The sequence below is a fragment of the Gobio gobio genome, assembly GCF_949357685.1.
Source record: "Gobio gobio genome assembly, chromosome: 14".
NCBI lineage: Eukaryota > Metazoa > Chordata > Actinopteri > Cypriniformes > Gobionidae > Gobio > Gobio gobio.
The window spans coordinates 37557939-37577215 of NC_137107.1; the positions used below are offsets into that span (position 1 = coordinate 37557939).

At 35.6% G+C, this 19277-nt stretch overlaps 1 protein-coding gene across 1 annotated transcript; it reads right to left on the reverse strand.

Moving 5' to 3' along the window:
* Positions 1-1022: 1022 nt before the first annotated feature.
* LOC307137315 (uncharacterized protein) lies at positions 1023-18794 on the reverse strand. Its single transcript, XM_079834914.1, has 12 exons — positions 18578-18794; positions 15589-15644; positions 15413-15516; positions 15255-15329; positions 14473-14616; positions 14227-14304; positions 12513-12664; positions 12360-12414; positions 12194-12271; positions 12005-12113; positions 7775-11053; positions 1023-1255 (listed from the first exon to the last, which is right to left on the reverse strand). Exons 1-12 carry the CDS (start codon positions 18670-18672, stop codon positions 1062-1064), a joined length of 4419 nt encoding a protein of 1472 aa, XP_079691040.1. The 5' UTR covers positions 18673-18794; the 3' UTR covers positions 1023-1061.
* Between the last annotated feature and the right edge of the window lie 483 nt (positions 18795-19277).

Sequence of the window (19277 nt, forward strand, 5' to 3'; positions counted from 1 at the left end):
TCATTTGTTGACAGTGGTTAATGCATTAACTAACATTTTTTTTGAGTGTAAGGTCTCATTTGTTGACATTGGTTAATGCATTAACTAACAATGAGCAATATATTTTTACAGCAGTTAGTACAACTTTTGATCTTATAAATGTATTGTATTGTGATCTGCTTTTTGAGAAAAGTATTTAGTTCATGTTAACCAATGTAGTTAACTAATATAAACAAATTAAACCTTATTGTAACGTGTTACTGAATTTACAATCTGTCTCTAACAGAAACATATTCATAATGACTCTTCTTGCAACTAAACAGATTCATTTTTTGCATATTTATTATGTCCAATCAAATGCTCATTAGAATACGAATGTTATAAATAACTGGATAAATGTAATCCGATCCTTAAAGTAACTTTTTAATAGTTCTTTATCCATAACTAAATAAACTATCAATGTAAAATAAACTAAATGACAACAGCAGAAAAACAGGTATGTTGTTGCACACCGTATGCTGGCAGGCGAATGTACTGTGTTGTGAAGATACTGATGTTACAGTTAAAGCATTTGCACTTGGTGTACCTGATAAACATTCCTACTCTCTGTCTGTTTCTGATTAATCTATCCCATAATCCTTTGCTGTGCATGGGTCACTGTCAAAGTTGACTTTTTCTGTTCTTTTGATAAGAGATTTAAGGTGTTTATACGAAGTTGACTTTGGCAGAAAATGATAGTGTAATATTTCCTTTCAGCAAGAGCACTTTTGAGATTTACTAACATACTGTAATTATCATGATGAGGTTTTTACTAAATCTCTAAATTGGGGGAATTATGTATAGCGGTTATATCGCTTTCTACGATTTCACCATCTAAGACTTGAGAAAAATACAACCTACCTGAGGTGAAATGACGACAACTCTGCAATTACCCCTAAATTACCCTTCCACTCCTTGAGGTTTAATAATTGCTGCCAATCAAAACCAGAAACATCGCATTCTTCAATAGAATGATCTGTTCTGAGATAAGAGTTCACACCTACCAATTATCTCCAAATGTTCCCGTCTTATCATTCCTCATGTCACTGGGTGTTTCCGTGATGGTTCTGCAGACATTTGTCTTCATTCTCTTGATGAGGATCAGAATCGCATTTTAATTTCTGCTCCACATCTGTGTCTCTGACAATGAGTGATATAGCCTCTGATTCTCCCTCTTCAACATCACTTATGTCATTGGTCGAATCCAGCTGATGAGTAATTAGGTCCATTTCAGTATCTGCAAAGTTAGAAAAAAAGGTTACACTTCATTTCGATGGTCCACTTTAGACATTCTACCAACTATAAGTAACTCTGCAACTACATGTCAACTAACTCTCATTAGAGTATTAGTAGACTTAGGGTTAGGTGTTAGGGTTCAAGTTAGTAGAGTAAGTTGACATGTAGTTGCAAAGTTACTTATAGTCAGTAGGGAGAGCATTAAAATAAGGAGTTAGCAGATATTAAGCAGACAGTACTCTAATGAGAGTTAGTTGACATGTAGTTGCAAAGTTACTTATAGTTAGTAGAATGAATGTCTAAAGTGGACCATCGAAATAAAGTGTTACCAAAAAAATTATAATTTTATCACTCGGCAGCAATAAGGTATGAAAGGACTAAACTGTGAATACAGACATGGCTAAAAATTAATTGAGGAAATGTATAGGCTATAAATATAATCTGTTTCGTTTTGTTTTTTGCGTCATTGTGTCTCATGTAGCATCATAAGAGAGGATGAGCTTGTCTAAAATAATACCTGTCACAAAACATCCTCATATCTCTCATATTTGGGAGAAAACTGTAGGTGTCCTAGTGAAAAATAACAGGTTTTGTTTAAAATAAAGTAAAAACGAAAGTCTGAGTCTAAAATCAGGGGGGATTTTATTCATTTTTTCCTTTCTTTTCAAAACGACGATCATTAAATATCAATATTGGCTGTCAAAAACAAATGCTACTATATTTGAGAAAATTGTGTGTTTATATAAGTTAATAAGTGAATAAATCTTTTCACGGAATTAAAGGGGTCATGAAATTGAGAAATCAACTTTTCATTCAGCCTTTGATATATAAAAGTTCATAGTGATATAAGAATATCCTGTAAGTTACTGACCATATTTTGATTACCGAAAACCAGGACACTCGGCCCGGCAATGAGATACTCAAATGATACTCGAAGTTTACTCAAAGATTCCTTATTCATTTCATTACATGTAAAGTATGCCCCCTCTGTATGGATAGAAAATTGTTGTATTAGGGCCAGGACAGGACTTGAAAACAGGACATGTCCTGGGAAAAACAGGACGTTTGGTCACCCTACTGTAAGTTTGGGAGCTGAAAACTTCCTTGTTAGTCAAAGAAAAGCTGTTATTGACACCAGACTCAGCAAACGCTCGATCTCAGAATGTGCCAAGCTGTGACGTCAGAGAGCAGTGAAACACTGCCTTAACCGAAGAAGAAGTACCCCTGATTTGGTAGCCCCGCCCACCGATTATAGGCCTACGTGGAGCTAAACCGGATCAAACTTCCAAGCAATAAACATGCTGCATAAGCTTCATTCGGATTCCAATATTATGAATGCATGGATGGACTTTATTTTTTAATGAATATCCAGCTCACGTGGGTAAGACATTACACGTTTGTTACTTCATTTCACCACAGATTCGTTTGTAAACAAGAGTCTGGATTTGCAGACAGGATGAGATTACATGAATGAATGAAGCAACACACTTATGTGAGTAAAAAAAATTTTTTTTTTTCAGTCAATGTGTCACATGTAGCATCATAAGAGAGGATGAGCTCCTCTAAAATAATACCTGTCGAAAAACATCCTCATATCTCTCATATTTGGACGAAAACTGTAGGTGTAGTGAAAAATAACACTTTGGGCCCTATCTTGCACCCAGCGCAATTGACTTTGTACACCGACGCATGTGTCATTCCTATTTTGCACCCGCGCAAAGCGCGCTTTTCCCTCCACAGAAGCACGTCGCTAAACTAGTGAATGAACTTGCGCTCCCTGGGCGGTTCAGCGCAAAAAAGGAGGCGTGTTCCGGCGCAAACAATCCCTGGTGCTATTTTGCTGTTACATTAAACAATTGCGCCACTGACCAGAAAAAACCTAGTCTAAAGTCTAAAGCGTTGCGCGTTGTTCATTATGCTATTTTAAGGGCGCATGCTTGACCATAATGTATAGCGTGCACAACGCGCATACACTTTGCTCATGTAATCTACACAGATGCAACAGTTATTTTTGCAAATCATGAATTGTTACACTAAAAAAATATTAACACATGAGATGACGGAAATCATTGTGGTGTGCCACGAAGATGTGAAAAATAGGCATAAATCTAGCTTACAAATGATTCAGGCTAATTGTAATAATTAAGGATAAGACCTGTTTGCCCAATAGTGGCAAGACATATATGTAGCCTATATAAGGACATCTGACAAATTGGTTTGTCCGTCAAGAACCAGGAAAAAAAATCGACTGAAAAACTGAAAGACTGAAAAAAAAAAGACTGTGAAATCACCTTTACCATAATGTACAACATTACAACTTCACTTCTCTGTCTTTCACTGCTCTTACAAGAACATCAGTCTCCTCAGCTGTGAACCGCTCCTGGCGTGCGCCTGGTAAATACGCCATAATAATAGCAATCCATAATGGAACTTGCGCACCTGCTTTTAAAGGGAATGTTGGATGACGCTCGGATTGGTTTATTCACGTTACGCCCAAACCACACCTATGAATAATGAAGCTACTTCAGACCAACCCATTTTAGATTTGCGCCGGGCGCAAGAGCCATTTATCCCGCCGGGAAAATAGCAACAGCGCCGAGACCCGCCCACAAAGTTACTTGCGCTTCGCGCTTTGACACTTGCGTTTCAGATCGTTAAAATATGGCCCTTTGACCGAGAAACACATTTTGAGTTAAAGTAAAAACGAAAGTCTAAGTCTAAAAGTCTAAAATAATTTTTTTTTAATCTTTCTTTTCAAAACGACGATCATTTATATCAATATTGGCTGTCAAAAACAAATGCTTTTGAGAAAATTTGCAGACAGGATGAGATTATGAATGAAAGAAGCAACACACTTATGCGAGTAAAAATTTGTTTTTACAAAAGTTGTTTTTTTAATGTGACAGTATTACATTGTTACAGATCGTTTGATATCTATTGATTATGTGTCTAACTGAACATAACTTAGCACGCTGTCACAGGCTGGAGAATCCTTTATTTGAGGTGTTGTTGGTTCATAGTGCTGTGATTCGTGATCAGAATCAGACATATGGGCCAGGGGTCGCAAAGCCCAACGTCCCGGGGCTATGTGTTTTCCAGACAGGCTATCAAAACTTATCACCGGCCTGCCCGACGGGTTATCTTAAATAGTGAAATAACATTCCTCTTTTGGTGTGCGTTGTTCACTTTGAAGGAAAAATACAATCGCAGAAGTTTTGATCATGCTTTGATTTGTCTGACTCTGCAGTGAGGCTTGTGCGCGCTCGCGTGTGTGTGTGTGTTTGATGCACGGTTTGCGGTTATATCCACAGATCGGGTAATAAAAAAGTAATAAAAAATAACATTCCAATTAATTGCGGGTGGATGAGAGATGAATCATTGTGTTTGTTTGATAAAGACATTTTGCGAGCCCTGTGGGCGATTCATTCCGGTTGCAGTTTTCCCACATGCTTTCAAAACAATTACTCACGGGGGAGCAGAAGCTCATTATAATTTGCGAAACGTATCCAATCCTAGCCGTGGGCGTTTACTTCCAAGTCTTCAGTGCGGCACGCCCATAAAAACAGAGCGTTCCATGAGAGAGGCTCAAAACCAGGGTAGAAAATAGCCTATTACTTATTCATTATGATATTTTTGAATGTAAAAACCACGCAAACATCATAAGTTGACCTCAGACAACAGTATAACATTTTTTAAAAAGTTTTTTTAAAGTACAAACATGCAAAGTTTGGGATCGGTAAGATTTTTTTGTGTTTTTTAAAAGAAGTCTCTTATGGTCACAAAGGCTGCATTTGTTTGATCAAATAAAAATAAATATTGTGGAATTTTAATACAATTTAAAATAACTTTTTATTTTAATATATTTAAAATATGTTAAATATATTATAAATTAATATTTGTAATATTAATGAATATAAATATTATTGTTTTTATGATAAAAATTATAATTTTGATAATATATTTAATATAAAATATATTTATCATTTATTTCTGTGATGGCAAAGCTGAACTTTCAGCATCATTCCTCCAGTCTTCAGCGTCACATGATCCTTCAGATATAATATGCTGATTTGCTGCTCAAGAAACATTTCTCATTGTGATGTTTTATTAACAAATTTCGGGAGGTGCACGTTCAGATAATTAAACCTAATTAAACACGAGTGAAGCACATTAAGCTAATCAACTTAATCAACAATATACAGCAGATTTACCTCCTTTCGTTCACCGTTTCTTAGCATCCCTTCACCACCCCATCTCCTCCTTTTGATTTAATAAACTCTAATTAGACGTCAACAAAATCCATAAATATTTTTTTTCATGTTTCTACCAAAATAGTGACATGTTTAACTAATCGTAATACGTATGGTCAAGCTCTGGCTGTGAAGGTGTTCCACCCTGTTAGGGACATATACATTGTTATCACAAAATGTTAATAATGTAAATGTTAAACAATAACGTGCTTTTCTTGGATAGTATATGTCCCTTATGCCATCATAGTAATTTTTTTTATGTTTGAAACAATAACAACAATTACAACAAGGGGGGGGGTTAACCCATTTTTGCCAACAGGATGGTAAATAATAAAAAATTGCTGAAAAACATATACTGTATATGCTGTTAATGCTCCTCACCTCCCAAAATAAGCCATAAGTATACAAAACATTTTACGTTGCTGTCAAATTATTAATTTAAAATGACTTGTCTAACAGGGTGGAACGGAGCTTAACAGGGTGGAACACGAATGTGGGTTCTAACAGTAGGTCATTGTCCTGCATTTCCATCAGTAATGTGTGGAACTGCACCTATATAATTTAGTTTTTTATATACACTATATATATATATATATATATATATATATATATATATATATATATATATATATATATATATATATATATATATATATATATGTATACACACTCTAAAAAATGCTGGGTTTTAAAACAACCCAAGTTGGGTTGAAAATGGACAAATCCAGCAATTGGGTTGTTTTAACCCAGCGATTGGGTTGTTTTAAGCAAACATTTAACCCAACCGCTGGGTTAAAACAACCCAATTGCTGGGTTAATCCATTTTCAACCCAACTTGGGTTGTTTTTAGCCCTGCATTTTTTAGAGTGTATATAGAATTTGCAATATACACTAAATAAAATGTATTCTATTAGAATTTCTACCCTGTTAGGTTTATAGAAAAATATATATATATTAGGGGTGTAACGGTACACAAAACTGACGGTTCGGTACGTACCTCGGTTTTGAAGTCACGGTTCGGTATGGATTCGGTACAGCAGTTTTACAAAATTGCTTTTTATTTATTTTATTAAACAGTGGTTTACTGAAAAAAATGTGTCTGTCCTTAAATGAATTAAATTATAACTAAAATTTTATTGGAGATATTGCTGTAAACTATATAGGGAGCCCTTACTTGCTCATTAATATTAAAGGTTATCAACAGAGCCCAAACTATTAGCCTAAATTCAGTTGCTATTTAATTTTAGGTATAATAATCAACACTCAAATAACGTAGTACGCAAACATGTAAACTTAACATAAGGCAGTTTTTGCAATAACTTCTAAGTCTATGTCAGTTATTACAGTTTTTAATTTTTTTTTTACCTGACAAACATTCTCCATAACAGCATAACAGGGTGGAACAAGTGTGACAAGCAGGATAACATTTCTAAAACTAAAATAAAAAGGTAGGGGTGTGAGTTGAAGCTTAGCCAACTTTAGTTTGTACAGTTGAATTCCAGCGGGAAAAATAAATGATGTAATTTCCTGAAAAATGGTCTCAATGGAATTGTGGTCGAGAAAGTCGAGAAAGTACATACTAACAGGGTGGAAGATGACTTCAGGGACACGGTAAATGAAGAAAATTAAAAAAAATAAAATAAAATAAAAAATTACTATAGTTATTAGTTTCACATTATTTGTGAATGATTAGAGGCAGTTTAGCCATAACATAATTTTAAAAATATTTTGAGGTTTTTATCATTTCATGGTTTATAGTTCTTATGGAAGTTGATTACTTTGACATGATCAAATTGAATACATATATCAATAAAAAGGTGTGTAAAATACAAAATAGTATTTTTAATGTCTATTATATCCGTTTAAGTGATAAAAAGACCTAAATATATTATGTAAGCCATTTCTTATAAATATGTGACTCATTTTATAGAAAATATGATTGAGTAAATCATAGAAACATGAAAGTCACTGTATAACAGGATCGACCTGAAAACGGTTGCTTAATAATTTTCTGGAAGCATTTTGTAAATGTCTTTACTGTGACGTTTGATCAACTTAATGTGTCCTTACATAAAAGTATTTAAAACGTTCAACTTTTCAACAGTAATGTACTTTACATAAGACATCAAAAATAATGTAATAATAATCACTGTGTTCAGTTTGTGCATAGTTTGACGATTTTTGTTCAAACTTGGTTTGGACCTATTTTCTTTGTCTGAAATGTAAATTGATAGTAAAGAATGATCTATCCAGTCCACCATTATCATTACCTTGGTCTTGGAGGAAATGACTGACAGGTACAAGCCCCTCCCTCTCATCCGACTGTCCGATCCTGGCTTGATTCTCAGATATAGGTGATGTCTTGCACTCAGCATGGATCCCTTCAGTCAAATCATTGCTGCGGTCCACAATTGTAACCTCTTTAAGCATTTCTGCCTCAGTCTGTTCATCCTTCACTGTAACATGTGTTTCTGTGTTAGGACCCTTTTCGGCAGACGTGGCGTCTGGGCTGTTTTTGGAGGAGGCTTGTGAGCCAACAGATTCAGATGTCTCCTCTTTCATGTCTTCTGAATCTCTTTGAGTGCTCAGATCTGACTCAACCTGAATAGTTGGTACGTTTATTTGGTGTGAGGAGCTCATCTGTGGCTCATCTTGAGGGGTTGAAATACTTTCGGGAATAGATGCGTCATTGTGTTGAGATGGCTCAGTGGCATGGGATTCTAGGAAGTGTGGTGGTGAATGCTGGGAGAAAAGCGTACCCGCGTTGGATTCTTCTGCCTGGATTAAAAGCGTGTTCATCTCTTCCTTCTTATTTCCATTATCACTCTCCACCTGCTCAACACCTTCTTCTGTAGCCTCATCCCTCTTTATAATCTCCGTGTATGCTTCATCCTTCCTGAGCATTGTCACATTCACTGTTCTGTCTGCATACACTCGTGACATTCGTTCGTTGTCTTGGATCTGTCGGTTTTCCATCATCCCATCTTGTCCTTTTTCACTTTCATGGTCCTCCATGATGTTACCACATTGTACTTTTTTACTCTCTTCTTCTGTCATTTTCCAATCCTGTTCTTTTTCACTCTTGTGTTCTTCCAGACTTTTTCTATCTTCATGCCTTTCCGCAATTTCACACTCTTGCTCTCTTTCTCTCTTATATTCTAACATCATTTTTGCATTTTCACTCTGAAGCTCTTCCATAATTTCCCAATCCTGTTCTTCCAACCTTCTACCATCTTGTTCCTCACCGTCATGCGATTGCATCATTTTCATATCTTGTACTTTTTCGCCCTCACATTTTTCTACAGTTTTTCTATTGTGCTCATTTTCTTGTCCACGCTCTTCCATAATTTCCACATTTTGCATTTTTTCTGTTTCAAATACTTTCCCAATTTCTTCTTCTTTGCCACTTTCGTGTTCTTCTATGTCTCCATCTTGTATTTTTTCACTCTCACAGTCTTCGATCATTTTCAAATCCTGCTTTTTTTCACTCTCGTGTTCTTCTGGACTTTTCCCATCTTCACGTTTTACTACTATTTTCCCATCTTGTTCTTTTTCATTGACATGTACGTCCTCACATTTTTCTACAGTTTTCCTATCTTGCCCACATTCTTCCGTCCTTTTCACGTATTGTATTTGTTCGGTCTCAAATACTTCCATGTTTTTCCCGTCTTGCTCTTTTTCACTGTCAAATGCCAAATGCCCATCTTGCTCTTTTTCTCTCATATGTTCTAATATTATTTTAGCATTTTGTATTTTTTCACTGTCAAACTCTTCAATAATTTTCCAATCTTGTTCTTTATCAATTTCCTGTTCTACCATTATACTCCCATCTTGTATTTTGTCAACCTCAAGCTCATCCGTAATTTCCCCACCATCTTGCTCATTTTCATCGTCAATTACATCCACAATATTTCCATCTTGTTCATGTTCTTCCATCATTTTTTCATTCTTGCGTTCTTTCCCATCTTCCTCACATTTTTCAGTAATTTCCCTATCTTGCTCTTTTTCTAATGCACATTCTAACATCATTTTTGCATCTTGTATTTTTTCACTCTCTTCTTCCTCCATAATGTTCCCTTCTTTTTCTTTTCCACTTTCACATTCTTCCAACATTTTCCCATCTTTTTCTTTTCCACTCTCATGTTCTTCCAACATTTTCCCGTCTTTTTCTTTTTCACTCCCACGTTCTTCCAACATTTTCCCATCTTTTTCTTTTCCACTCTCATGTTCTTCCAACATTTTCCCATCTTGTTCTCTTCTACACTCATGTTCTTCCAACATTTTCCCATCTTTTTCTTTTCCACTCTCATGTTCTTCCAACATTTTCCCATCTTTTTCTTTTCCATTCCCACGTTCTTCCAACATTTTTCCATCTTGTTCTTTTCCACACTCATGTTCTTCCAACATTTTCCCATCTTGTTCTTTTCCACACTCATGTTCTTCCAGCATTTTCCCATCTTGTTCTTTTCCACTCTCATGTTTTTCCAACATTTTCCCATCTTGTTCTTTTCCACTCCCATGTTCTTCCAACCTTTTCCCATCTTGTTTTTTTCCACTCTCATTTTCTTTCAACATTTTCTCGTCTTGTTCTCTTCCACTCCCACAACCTTCCAACATTTTCTCATCTTCTTCTCTTCCACTCCCACAACCTTCCAGAATTTTCCCATCTTGTTCTTTTCCACACTCATGTTCTTCCAACATTTTCCCATCTTGTTCTTTTCTATTCTCACATTCTTCAAACATTTTCCCATTAGATTCTTTTTCACTTTCATGTTTTTCCATAATCATGCCATCATGTTCCTCCTCCTCTTTTTGACCTCCCTTCCCTACTTCCTCTCCCCTTCTCTCTCCATCCCTCCCTGGCACATCTTTCCCCTCATCTTTAATCTCCCTTTCCTCATTCTCTTCCTCCTCAACCGTAGATATAACCAATGCCCGAGCAGTAGAATTTGTCCCCGGTTCCAGGTCTTTCAGCATTTGTGGAGCAACAGGCAGTGCAGGAAGCAGTCTGGCGGGGGGCTCAGGTACCAAAAGACATGATGGAGGAAGAGATGGCATAAGGGTGTCTAAGGGGTCGACAAGTGTCTCAGGCTGGTTTGCGGCCAGTTCCGATGAATTCTCAAAACCAGAGGGGGGTGGCGGAAACTCATCCACCATCTCTGATTCATCGGTCTTAAGCTGCTCAGCAGCAAATGGTGGTGGATAAAAGACCAGACTATCTAGTATATTACCAATGAGAGATTCTGTTTCAGTTGCACTTGCATTAGTTAAAGGTGATTGAGTTTGGAGCCCTGGCGTAGGGCCAGCGGCAGTTACGGCAAATGGCTCCATTATCTTAGATGAAGACCGGTGGATAGATACCGTCGCACCATTCTGCAATGAGGAAGCTGCAGTGTTAGTGAAAAGAGTTGGGCTCTGGGATGTGGAAATCGACTGAAGAGATACCAATGATGATCTGTACGGGGATGCAGGTGTATAAGAAGGTGATTCCTTGAAACTGAAGATACTGTCCGTCTGACTGCGATGCAGTTGTCTACAGGGACTCCCTACTGCAAAAAATTAGAGAGATTTCAAAACAAATGGCACTAAAATATGAAAAGTACAGTTACAAAACAAAACTAGATCATAGTCATTATTATCAACAAATCAGTCATCACATCAAGCGGCACATCAATGTAATGTGACGCACATTCAGTTACCAAACACCATGTTTCTATTTTTATCGTGCTGAATATCTGTAAACAGCCACTTCTGATATGAAAACATTTTATTTACAACTCAAATGTGTGAATTGATTACTATGCATTCACTATATATTTAACTGGTAACACATCACATTAAGTTTTTGTTTGTTAGTTAATGCATTAATCATTAACTAATATAAATGTTTGAAAGAATATGTTCACCAAGTCTGCATTTATTTGACCAAAATACAATAAAAACTGTAATATTTTGAAATTTTATTAAAATTTAAAATAACAATTTTCAATTCAATGTTCAATTTTAATAGATTTTAAAATGGAAATTATTCCTGTGAACTTTCAGCATCATTACTCCAGTCTTCAGTCACATGCTCCTTCAGAAATCATTCAGAAAGGAAAACCCTTATACAATATTTTAGGATTCTTTGTTGTATAGAAAGTTTAACAGAAGAGCATTTATTTGAAATAGTAATTTTGTAATAATTAAGAATTCTTCCCTGTCACTTGACCAGTTCAATGCATCATTGATGAATAAAAGTATTAATTTCTTTAAAAAAATATACGGACTACAAACTTTTAAACAGAAGTGTTGAAATACTGTATGTAGAAACATGCGGCGAATGTATTGTTCCGTGTCATTTCATAAAAACTATAAGCTCTCAAATGTAAGACATAATTTGTTTGTGGGCAGTTATGCAGTAGTGAAGTCATTCTCGATGTTCAGGTCAATCGAAACACATACCGGTTCTCGAGGTTCAAATCAATCGAAAAACACATACCAGTTCTCTTTACACATACCTAGAAATGGTGAGCTGGGACTGGAGGCTGTGTGGACACTTGTGGAAGACAGTTGTCTGAAAAACTCTCTGGGGTTTGCAACACGCTGAGACACCAGAGCTGCTGCCTCCTGCTGGCAATAAACAGTATTGATCACATATTTAAGGGAGGGGGTTTAGTGCAGGTTTAAGTTTGATAGACAGAACTCACCGCAGATTTTTCCTCTGAATCAGAGCGGAAATGTCTAGCTCTCATTTCCTCTTCTTCACGCTCCTTTTTCTGGTGCTCCTGTCATATAATATAGATAGGCTATATATAACATAAGTTAACATTGAACATATGCATGTAAACACACACAGAAACACATTCATCATACCCATTTCAATTTATGTTGTTTGTGGGCCTCTACCTCCATTTGGGCCTGTATTCTCCTATTTAAAAAAAAAAAAAAAAAAAAAAAAAACCCTGTAAACTTCACCTTTGGCCCTTGGGAATTTTGAGCATGAATGCATGAAAATATTTGACAGACCTCTGCTCCTTTATTTTCTGTTCCTTTTCATTCAACCTCCTCTCTCTCTCCATCGCCTCTCTCTTTTCCTGGAGAATTCGTTCTCTCTCTCTCTGCCTCCTGTCCTCTGCTGCCCTCCGCTGTTCCTCTTTTTTCCTTTCCTCCTCTTCTCTCTGTAAACAAATACTGTAGAGTAAGAAATTGACCTCTGTCTTATTGTATTGTGTACAACATTTTTTTACCCTTTGGAGAGAAAGGTTGGGTAAACCTTGGACTTGCTAACACAAGTTAATTTTATTAATATTCGGAACACAAATTAAGATCTTTTTAATAAAATCTGAGAGCTTTCTATCCCTCCATTGACAGTCACCGCAACTACCATTTTCCAGCCCCAGAAAAGTAGTAAAGACATCATTAACGTATTTGACGACATCATTAAAGTAGACTCCAGTGGTTTTACCTCAATTTTGAGTACCCATAATTTACCACTTTTACAAAATATTAATCTACAACACACAACGCCTGCTCGCGCATCAACACAACACGCATGTGTTGTGGTGATCTCATAAATATTTTGTAAATAAAGTGGTAGCCTTAAATAAAAAAAATTTTGGGGGGTTTTTTTTGCACAAACAAGGGATGTCGCTTCATAAAATTGGGGTTAAACTTGAGCCCTCAGATTTCATCAAAAAGATCAAAAAGAACAAAAGTCTTATGGGTTTGGAATGTCGTGTACATAATGACAGAATTTTTATTTTTGGGTGAACTAACCCTTTAAAATGAAATAAACATTTATAGTAAAAATAAATGTATATGTTCTGAATTAAAATTCTAAAATTATGTGCCATGGGTAATATATACACACAATCAGGCATAACATTATGGTTTTGTCCTCATGGTTTTGTCCTCATAGTTGATGTGTTAGAAGCAGGAAAAATGGGCAAGCGTAAGGATTTGAGCACATTTGACAATGGCCAAATTGTCTGGGTCAGAGCATATCCGAAAACTGCAGCTCTTGTGGGGTGTTCCCGGTCTGCAGTGATCAGTATCTATCAAAAGTGCTCCAAAGAAGGAACAGTGGCAACAGGGTCATGCACTGTAAAAAAAAATATTGTTAGTTTAACTTAAAAAAGGAAGTAACCTGGTTGCCTTAATTTTGATTGTAATTAAAAATTTGAGTTAATACAATGAAGGAAATTGGTTTAATGAATAGAAACTCAAAATATTATTGTATCTGAACCACATAAATAAATACAAAAATGTTTTGATAAATCATTCAAATTGGCATGTTTCACTGCATTATTACAAATAAAACACACAACTACGCAATTTAATAATATTTGAATAAAGGGTGATGTCGATTCTCAAATGTTCGTTGTAGTATTAACTCCTATTTTTAATTTCAATGAACTCAAAATTTTAAGGCAACCAGGTAACTTACTTTTTAAATATTTTTTTTTACAGTGTGGGCGATGCACGTGGGGAGTGAAAGCTGGCCTGTGTAGTCCGATCAAACAGACGAGCTACTGTCAGAAGTTAATGCTGGTTCTGATAGAAAGGTGTCAGAATACACAGTGCATCGCAATTTGTTGCATATGGGGATGCATAGCCGCAGACCAGTCAGGGTGCCCATGCTGACCCCTGTTATTTACTTTTGAGGTGTACATTCATAATTGATATCAATAAAGAATATTAGGACAACAATGAAAGAGAAACGTAAAAACTCACTCCATACCTCTGCTTGTGCCCAGAAAGAATCTCTCTGGATTCTCTGGATCTCTGCGGCTGCGATTGTTCGCTTGTAATTAGTGCCCTGGAAATGGTGAGGAGTCAGTTTCAATTTGTTTACCATTTTCCTGATTTTAATAGAGTTTAATTGCCTCGCCTGACTGGCTATACTTTTCAAAACAACGTCATCATTCAAGATTTGTAAAGCCTTCCCCCTTGTGGTAAGGAATTGGTGTCATGGATGGAGTCATACCACAATCGCCTGTCTGTCTTCCATCCGGCGGACGGGTCTCCCTCTCGGCCCCTTCGTGACCACTGCAGCATTATAGGCCAGTGTACAGATCCTCTCTTCTGTGATTTCATCCAAAGTGTGGGCAGGAAGAAAGATGTGGACTTCCTAAAGCATCAGAAAGATAAAGATAGCCGATGTTTTTGAATTTTAATGTCTTTATCTTTTTATATAACCCGTCCTGACAAGACATGCAGTCTAACAAGACTTCTAAAAGAAAAAATGTAATTGTAAGAAATCTAATTTAAGATCTCTGCATGCTCACATGATCACAAAACAAGATTATGTTGCCTAAATCGAATTACCTCTATATAAGAATAAAGCAAAAGAAAATGTTACCTTTAATGGGTATAACAGCTTTTCATTGAGGAAGTGCCCTTAAAAGGACAACGTTGTACCTTATCTACCCTTAAAAGGTGCATTTTAGTAATAAAGAAGCAACCTTAAAGTACTACTATGAATGTTTATGGCTAAATAAGGTATAAAGATGTCCCTTTAAAGGGATAGTTCACCCAAAAATGAAAATTCTGTCATCATTTACCCACAAGTTGTTACAAACCTGTATGAATTTCTTTCTTCCGCTGAACAGAAAAGAAGATATTTTGAAGAATATTGGTAACCAAACAGTTGATGGACCCCATTGGCTGTTTGGTTACCCATATTCTTCACAATATATTCTTTCATTCAGGTTTGGAACAACTTCAAAGAATGACAGATATTGTCCCATAATCCCTCCCCTCTTTTACCTTAAAGAATGCCCTGATCGCTGGTAAATGACTCGCACACTCAGCTCTTCGGTACTCGTCTACTTCATTTCCTACCTGAGAGCCCACAAACACTGGTTAAGGGGGAATAATCAGAGTGTTTTACATTAAACAGTGAACTGTGCAGAGGACGAACTAACCCATAATATCATAGCGATGCAGGGTTGAGCTGTGCCCACTCTGCACATCCCGTAAAGTGGCCGTCTAGGGTGTAGTTTAGCCGACAACTCTTTCAATCCACCTACTATAAAAGAAATACCGTAAAAACAAGCCCCGAAACATAAAACACTATTTAAAAGGCTTTCTGTGTTCTTACCTCCAGAATCAGCCAGTTTGAGCCTGTTCATTATTCCATCATAGGCAAATAAAGCCCTGTACACAGAGAATAAAACAGCCACAGGGAATATTCAAGGTTTGTGTTATTTCATTAGGATGGATAACTCAATTTAGAAACTTGAGTTAAAATGTTTGAACTGTAATGTGTATTTCAGGCACAAACGGCACCATTTCCTTTGAATGACGCCCATATACAAAACCCTTCTTGGATCCCCAGGGTCTTCTGTGAGCTGCTCACACCCAAAATCAAAAGGGCAGTTTTCCCACATTCAAATGTCAATAATGTCACAACATACAAACCTGAGCAATGCATTTAGAAATAAAAAATTTTAGACACTGGACTGGAGCCATTCTTTTTTTGTCTTTCTTGGAAATCAATCACTAGGCTAAGTCACACAGAAATTCTCGAGCCTTGGGATAATCACATAGACTGTTAATCCGAACATTTTTCAACTGAATAGTTTGAGCTATATTAAAGAAAACGACTTATGCAAATGTCTTGAGCTGAGCTCCTTGACCGCATATAGACTCTGTCATGCATGTTATATCTAACTTACATAAGACATGCGTTTAAACTGTTTGGGTGCTGTTATGTTATGTTGCTATTATGCAGTGATGAATGGGACGTTTATGTAAGTTTTCTCATTAAGGCAAGAAACTACAGGTAATATCAGTGGGTTTTTGAGATTTTGGGCTATTTTGCTTCCATAACTTGTCTACTTTCAGTGTAGTGGAAAGAAAACATCCAAAATACACATTTAAATGTTTTATTTTATAAAATTTTGTCTATTTTCTTCTCTAGATCTCAATTACAATACAGATCGTTAAAAGCACTTCAGGTGCATACATTAAATTATTGTTATCTTTATTTTTAAGGTTTTTATACAGAGGGATACATAAACATAATATATCGACATGGAGAAGTTTTTTGTCTATTGACAGTATTTTCTGATTTAAAGATAAAAAGACATTCCCTCTGTGAAATTTGTTTTGTTATATGTCAACACAATGAAAAGGACTTTATCCAATGTTCAGATTTCTGTTCTTGAAATTATGCAAAGTATATACTGCCTCATTTGACTATTTCAACAAGAGTTGACAGAAAACAAAAAAATTTGTTTTAATGTACTGTAATAATCTGATATGTATTAGTTTGAAGTTATTAGTTACCCTATTCATCTGTAGTGTCTTACCTTAAATTTAATATGGATGTGAACAATACATTATGCTCTATTATGTGAATTCTATAAAATAAAAAAAGGAGGAAATGGAAGAGACAGGAAGGTTATGAAGATGCATGTCCTGCTTTTTTAGACTTCCGTGTTTAGACTAGAACCTTGATATAAGCCATCTGGAACTTTCTACCTCCATTTTTGTGCTTGAAACACATAAATATTTATTAATATTACATTTGAATATCTGATAAGTAGATATAGCTACATGATGTAATACAGATCAGAACTATGTGATCAAACTAGGACATGGTTTGAATGAGGCCTAGTTTAGAGTTTAAAATCAAATCAAATCTGGCTGTCAGGTAAAAAAAAATCAAAAGGTGTCTCTTATCAGGAACAGAATAAATGAATAAAGTTCCATCATAAAAGAACCAAATTAGACACAGACTTTTTTTTTAGATCTCAAACAACCAACATTCTTTCTTTTGAAAAGTTCTTCCAGTGGCGGCATTCTCCCTTTTAAAACATTTCCTGTGACAGCATTAGCAAGAACAACAGGAAATGCTCTGCTCTGTGAATATGTCTGCATTTTAGCCCCCATCTTGGTCAAAAACAATCTCTCACACACTCATGTCTGAAGTAGGCTCAACAGATGCTTGACCCACACACACCTCCTTGCTTCATGTCAGATTGTAGGATAGTTTGTCATGGGTGCTTTTGCAGATAAACATACTAATTAAGATAAGCAGGGGTATTTACAGAGGAAATAAGTCTGGGAGGGGTTTTTTTGGTCATTAAGATAAGAAAGACATTCTGAAATATAATATCATCAGATCTTTGTACTGGACTAGTTTGGGAGCCAGACATAGGCTCAAATAGTTTTGATCAAATCACCCGAAAATAAATAAAAAAATAAATACAACTAAGGCATGGGACACAAAAGTGTAGGCTACTTTTTTGTGGAATGTGTTCTAATTCTTTTAAAAATGAAATTAGGAGTTTGTGTTCTAGTTATTTAAACGGGTCGGTACACAAAACACGCACATACACACACATTAGCAGAGCCATCTGTGTAATTTAATAGTTCCTCATTAGCCTATGTATTTTCATTCCAAGGAATTTCAGCATGAGCATTGTGCTTTATGTTGTTGTCAGCGTTTATGAATAATTAATGCATTTAAGCAGCAAAAATGGAAGAACGGAAAATTATCTTTTGTTCAAGAGCCGAGAGAGTGCACTGAAATACCGTCTAGCAGAGTGGCGCAGCGGAAGCGTGCTGGGCCCATAACCCAGAGGTCGATGGATCGAAACCATCCTCTGCTAAGAATTTTTCGCTTTTACAATTTTGGATATTATGCTAATTTATATCGTTATATAATGCATTATATATTCATTATAATTAGTGTTAAATGCAAGTCAGGGTTATTATAGTTAAAACTAAACCCATAACAAATATGTTCGCTACTTAAAATAAATAAAAAAAACCGTTTTATTTTATTTCACCTAGTTGTCAAAGCAACATTCCTCATTTTTATTTAGATTAACTTGATGTGCTAAAATAACTATATATATATATATATATATATACAATAACTAATAAATATGACAAAAAAAACTTTGAACTAAAATTAAAATAAAAAAGGTAAATACAAAATAATTTAAAATATTGTAAAACACTCAGTGATACTAAAATAACACTTTATTTAGAATTGTGAAATGTTTTAAATTTCAGTCAACTTCACATGCCACATGAATGGATTTCAAAAATAATCAAATAATATAAAATCGTCATACCAGTTTGTTGACGATCGTGGATTCAGGATATCTTCTTTTGCCGTTAGTAGAGACAAACTGTATGTTTCCAGATTGACTTCCCTCATTGATTTCATGATGATGCTAGTTTATAAAGTATTTCCAATCTCTAAATGCAGAACAAATGTGACTACAATAGCTACTCATACAGCAGATCTCGATATGGCAGCAGCTATCCTCCTGAAAGATTAAAATAGCCAGCATTTGTCAATTGTATGCAAACTCTTAGGAAGCCTAGAAAAAAAAAACATAAGCCACTCCTGCTCGAAATAGCGGTTTGCATTGTTTCAAAGGTTAACGACAGACAAATCCCACCCATTCAATTTAAATTAATAAGACAATACTGAATTAATGCTTTATTTTACATTAACAATTAAAAATATATATTTTACATTTTCTAAATTTATTTAAGCATTTTACGATCATTTAATCAATCTATGCGAGTTCTGTATTATATCACGTGTTTATGCTTACAAACATGCTTTATGCTTAACGAATGAAAATGTAACAGATTATTTTGAGCTAGGGAAGTATGGAACATATTTAGAAATGCTAATTTATTCTTGCTGTATTTTGTCAATGCAAACACAAATAAAATCTAATAAATAACTAAAAAACAGAATCCATAAACTGCCACAACTCTCAACCAATAGCAGCGCTCCTCGTGTGTGACATCAATTCC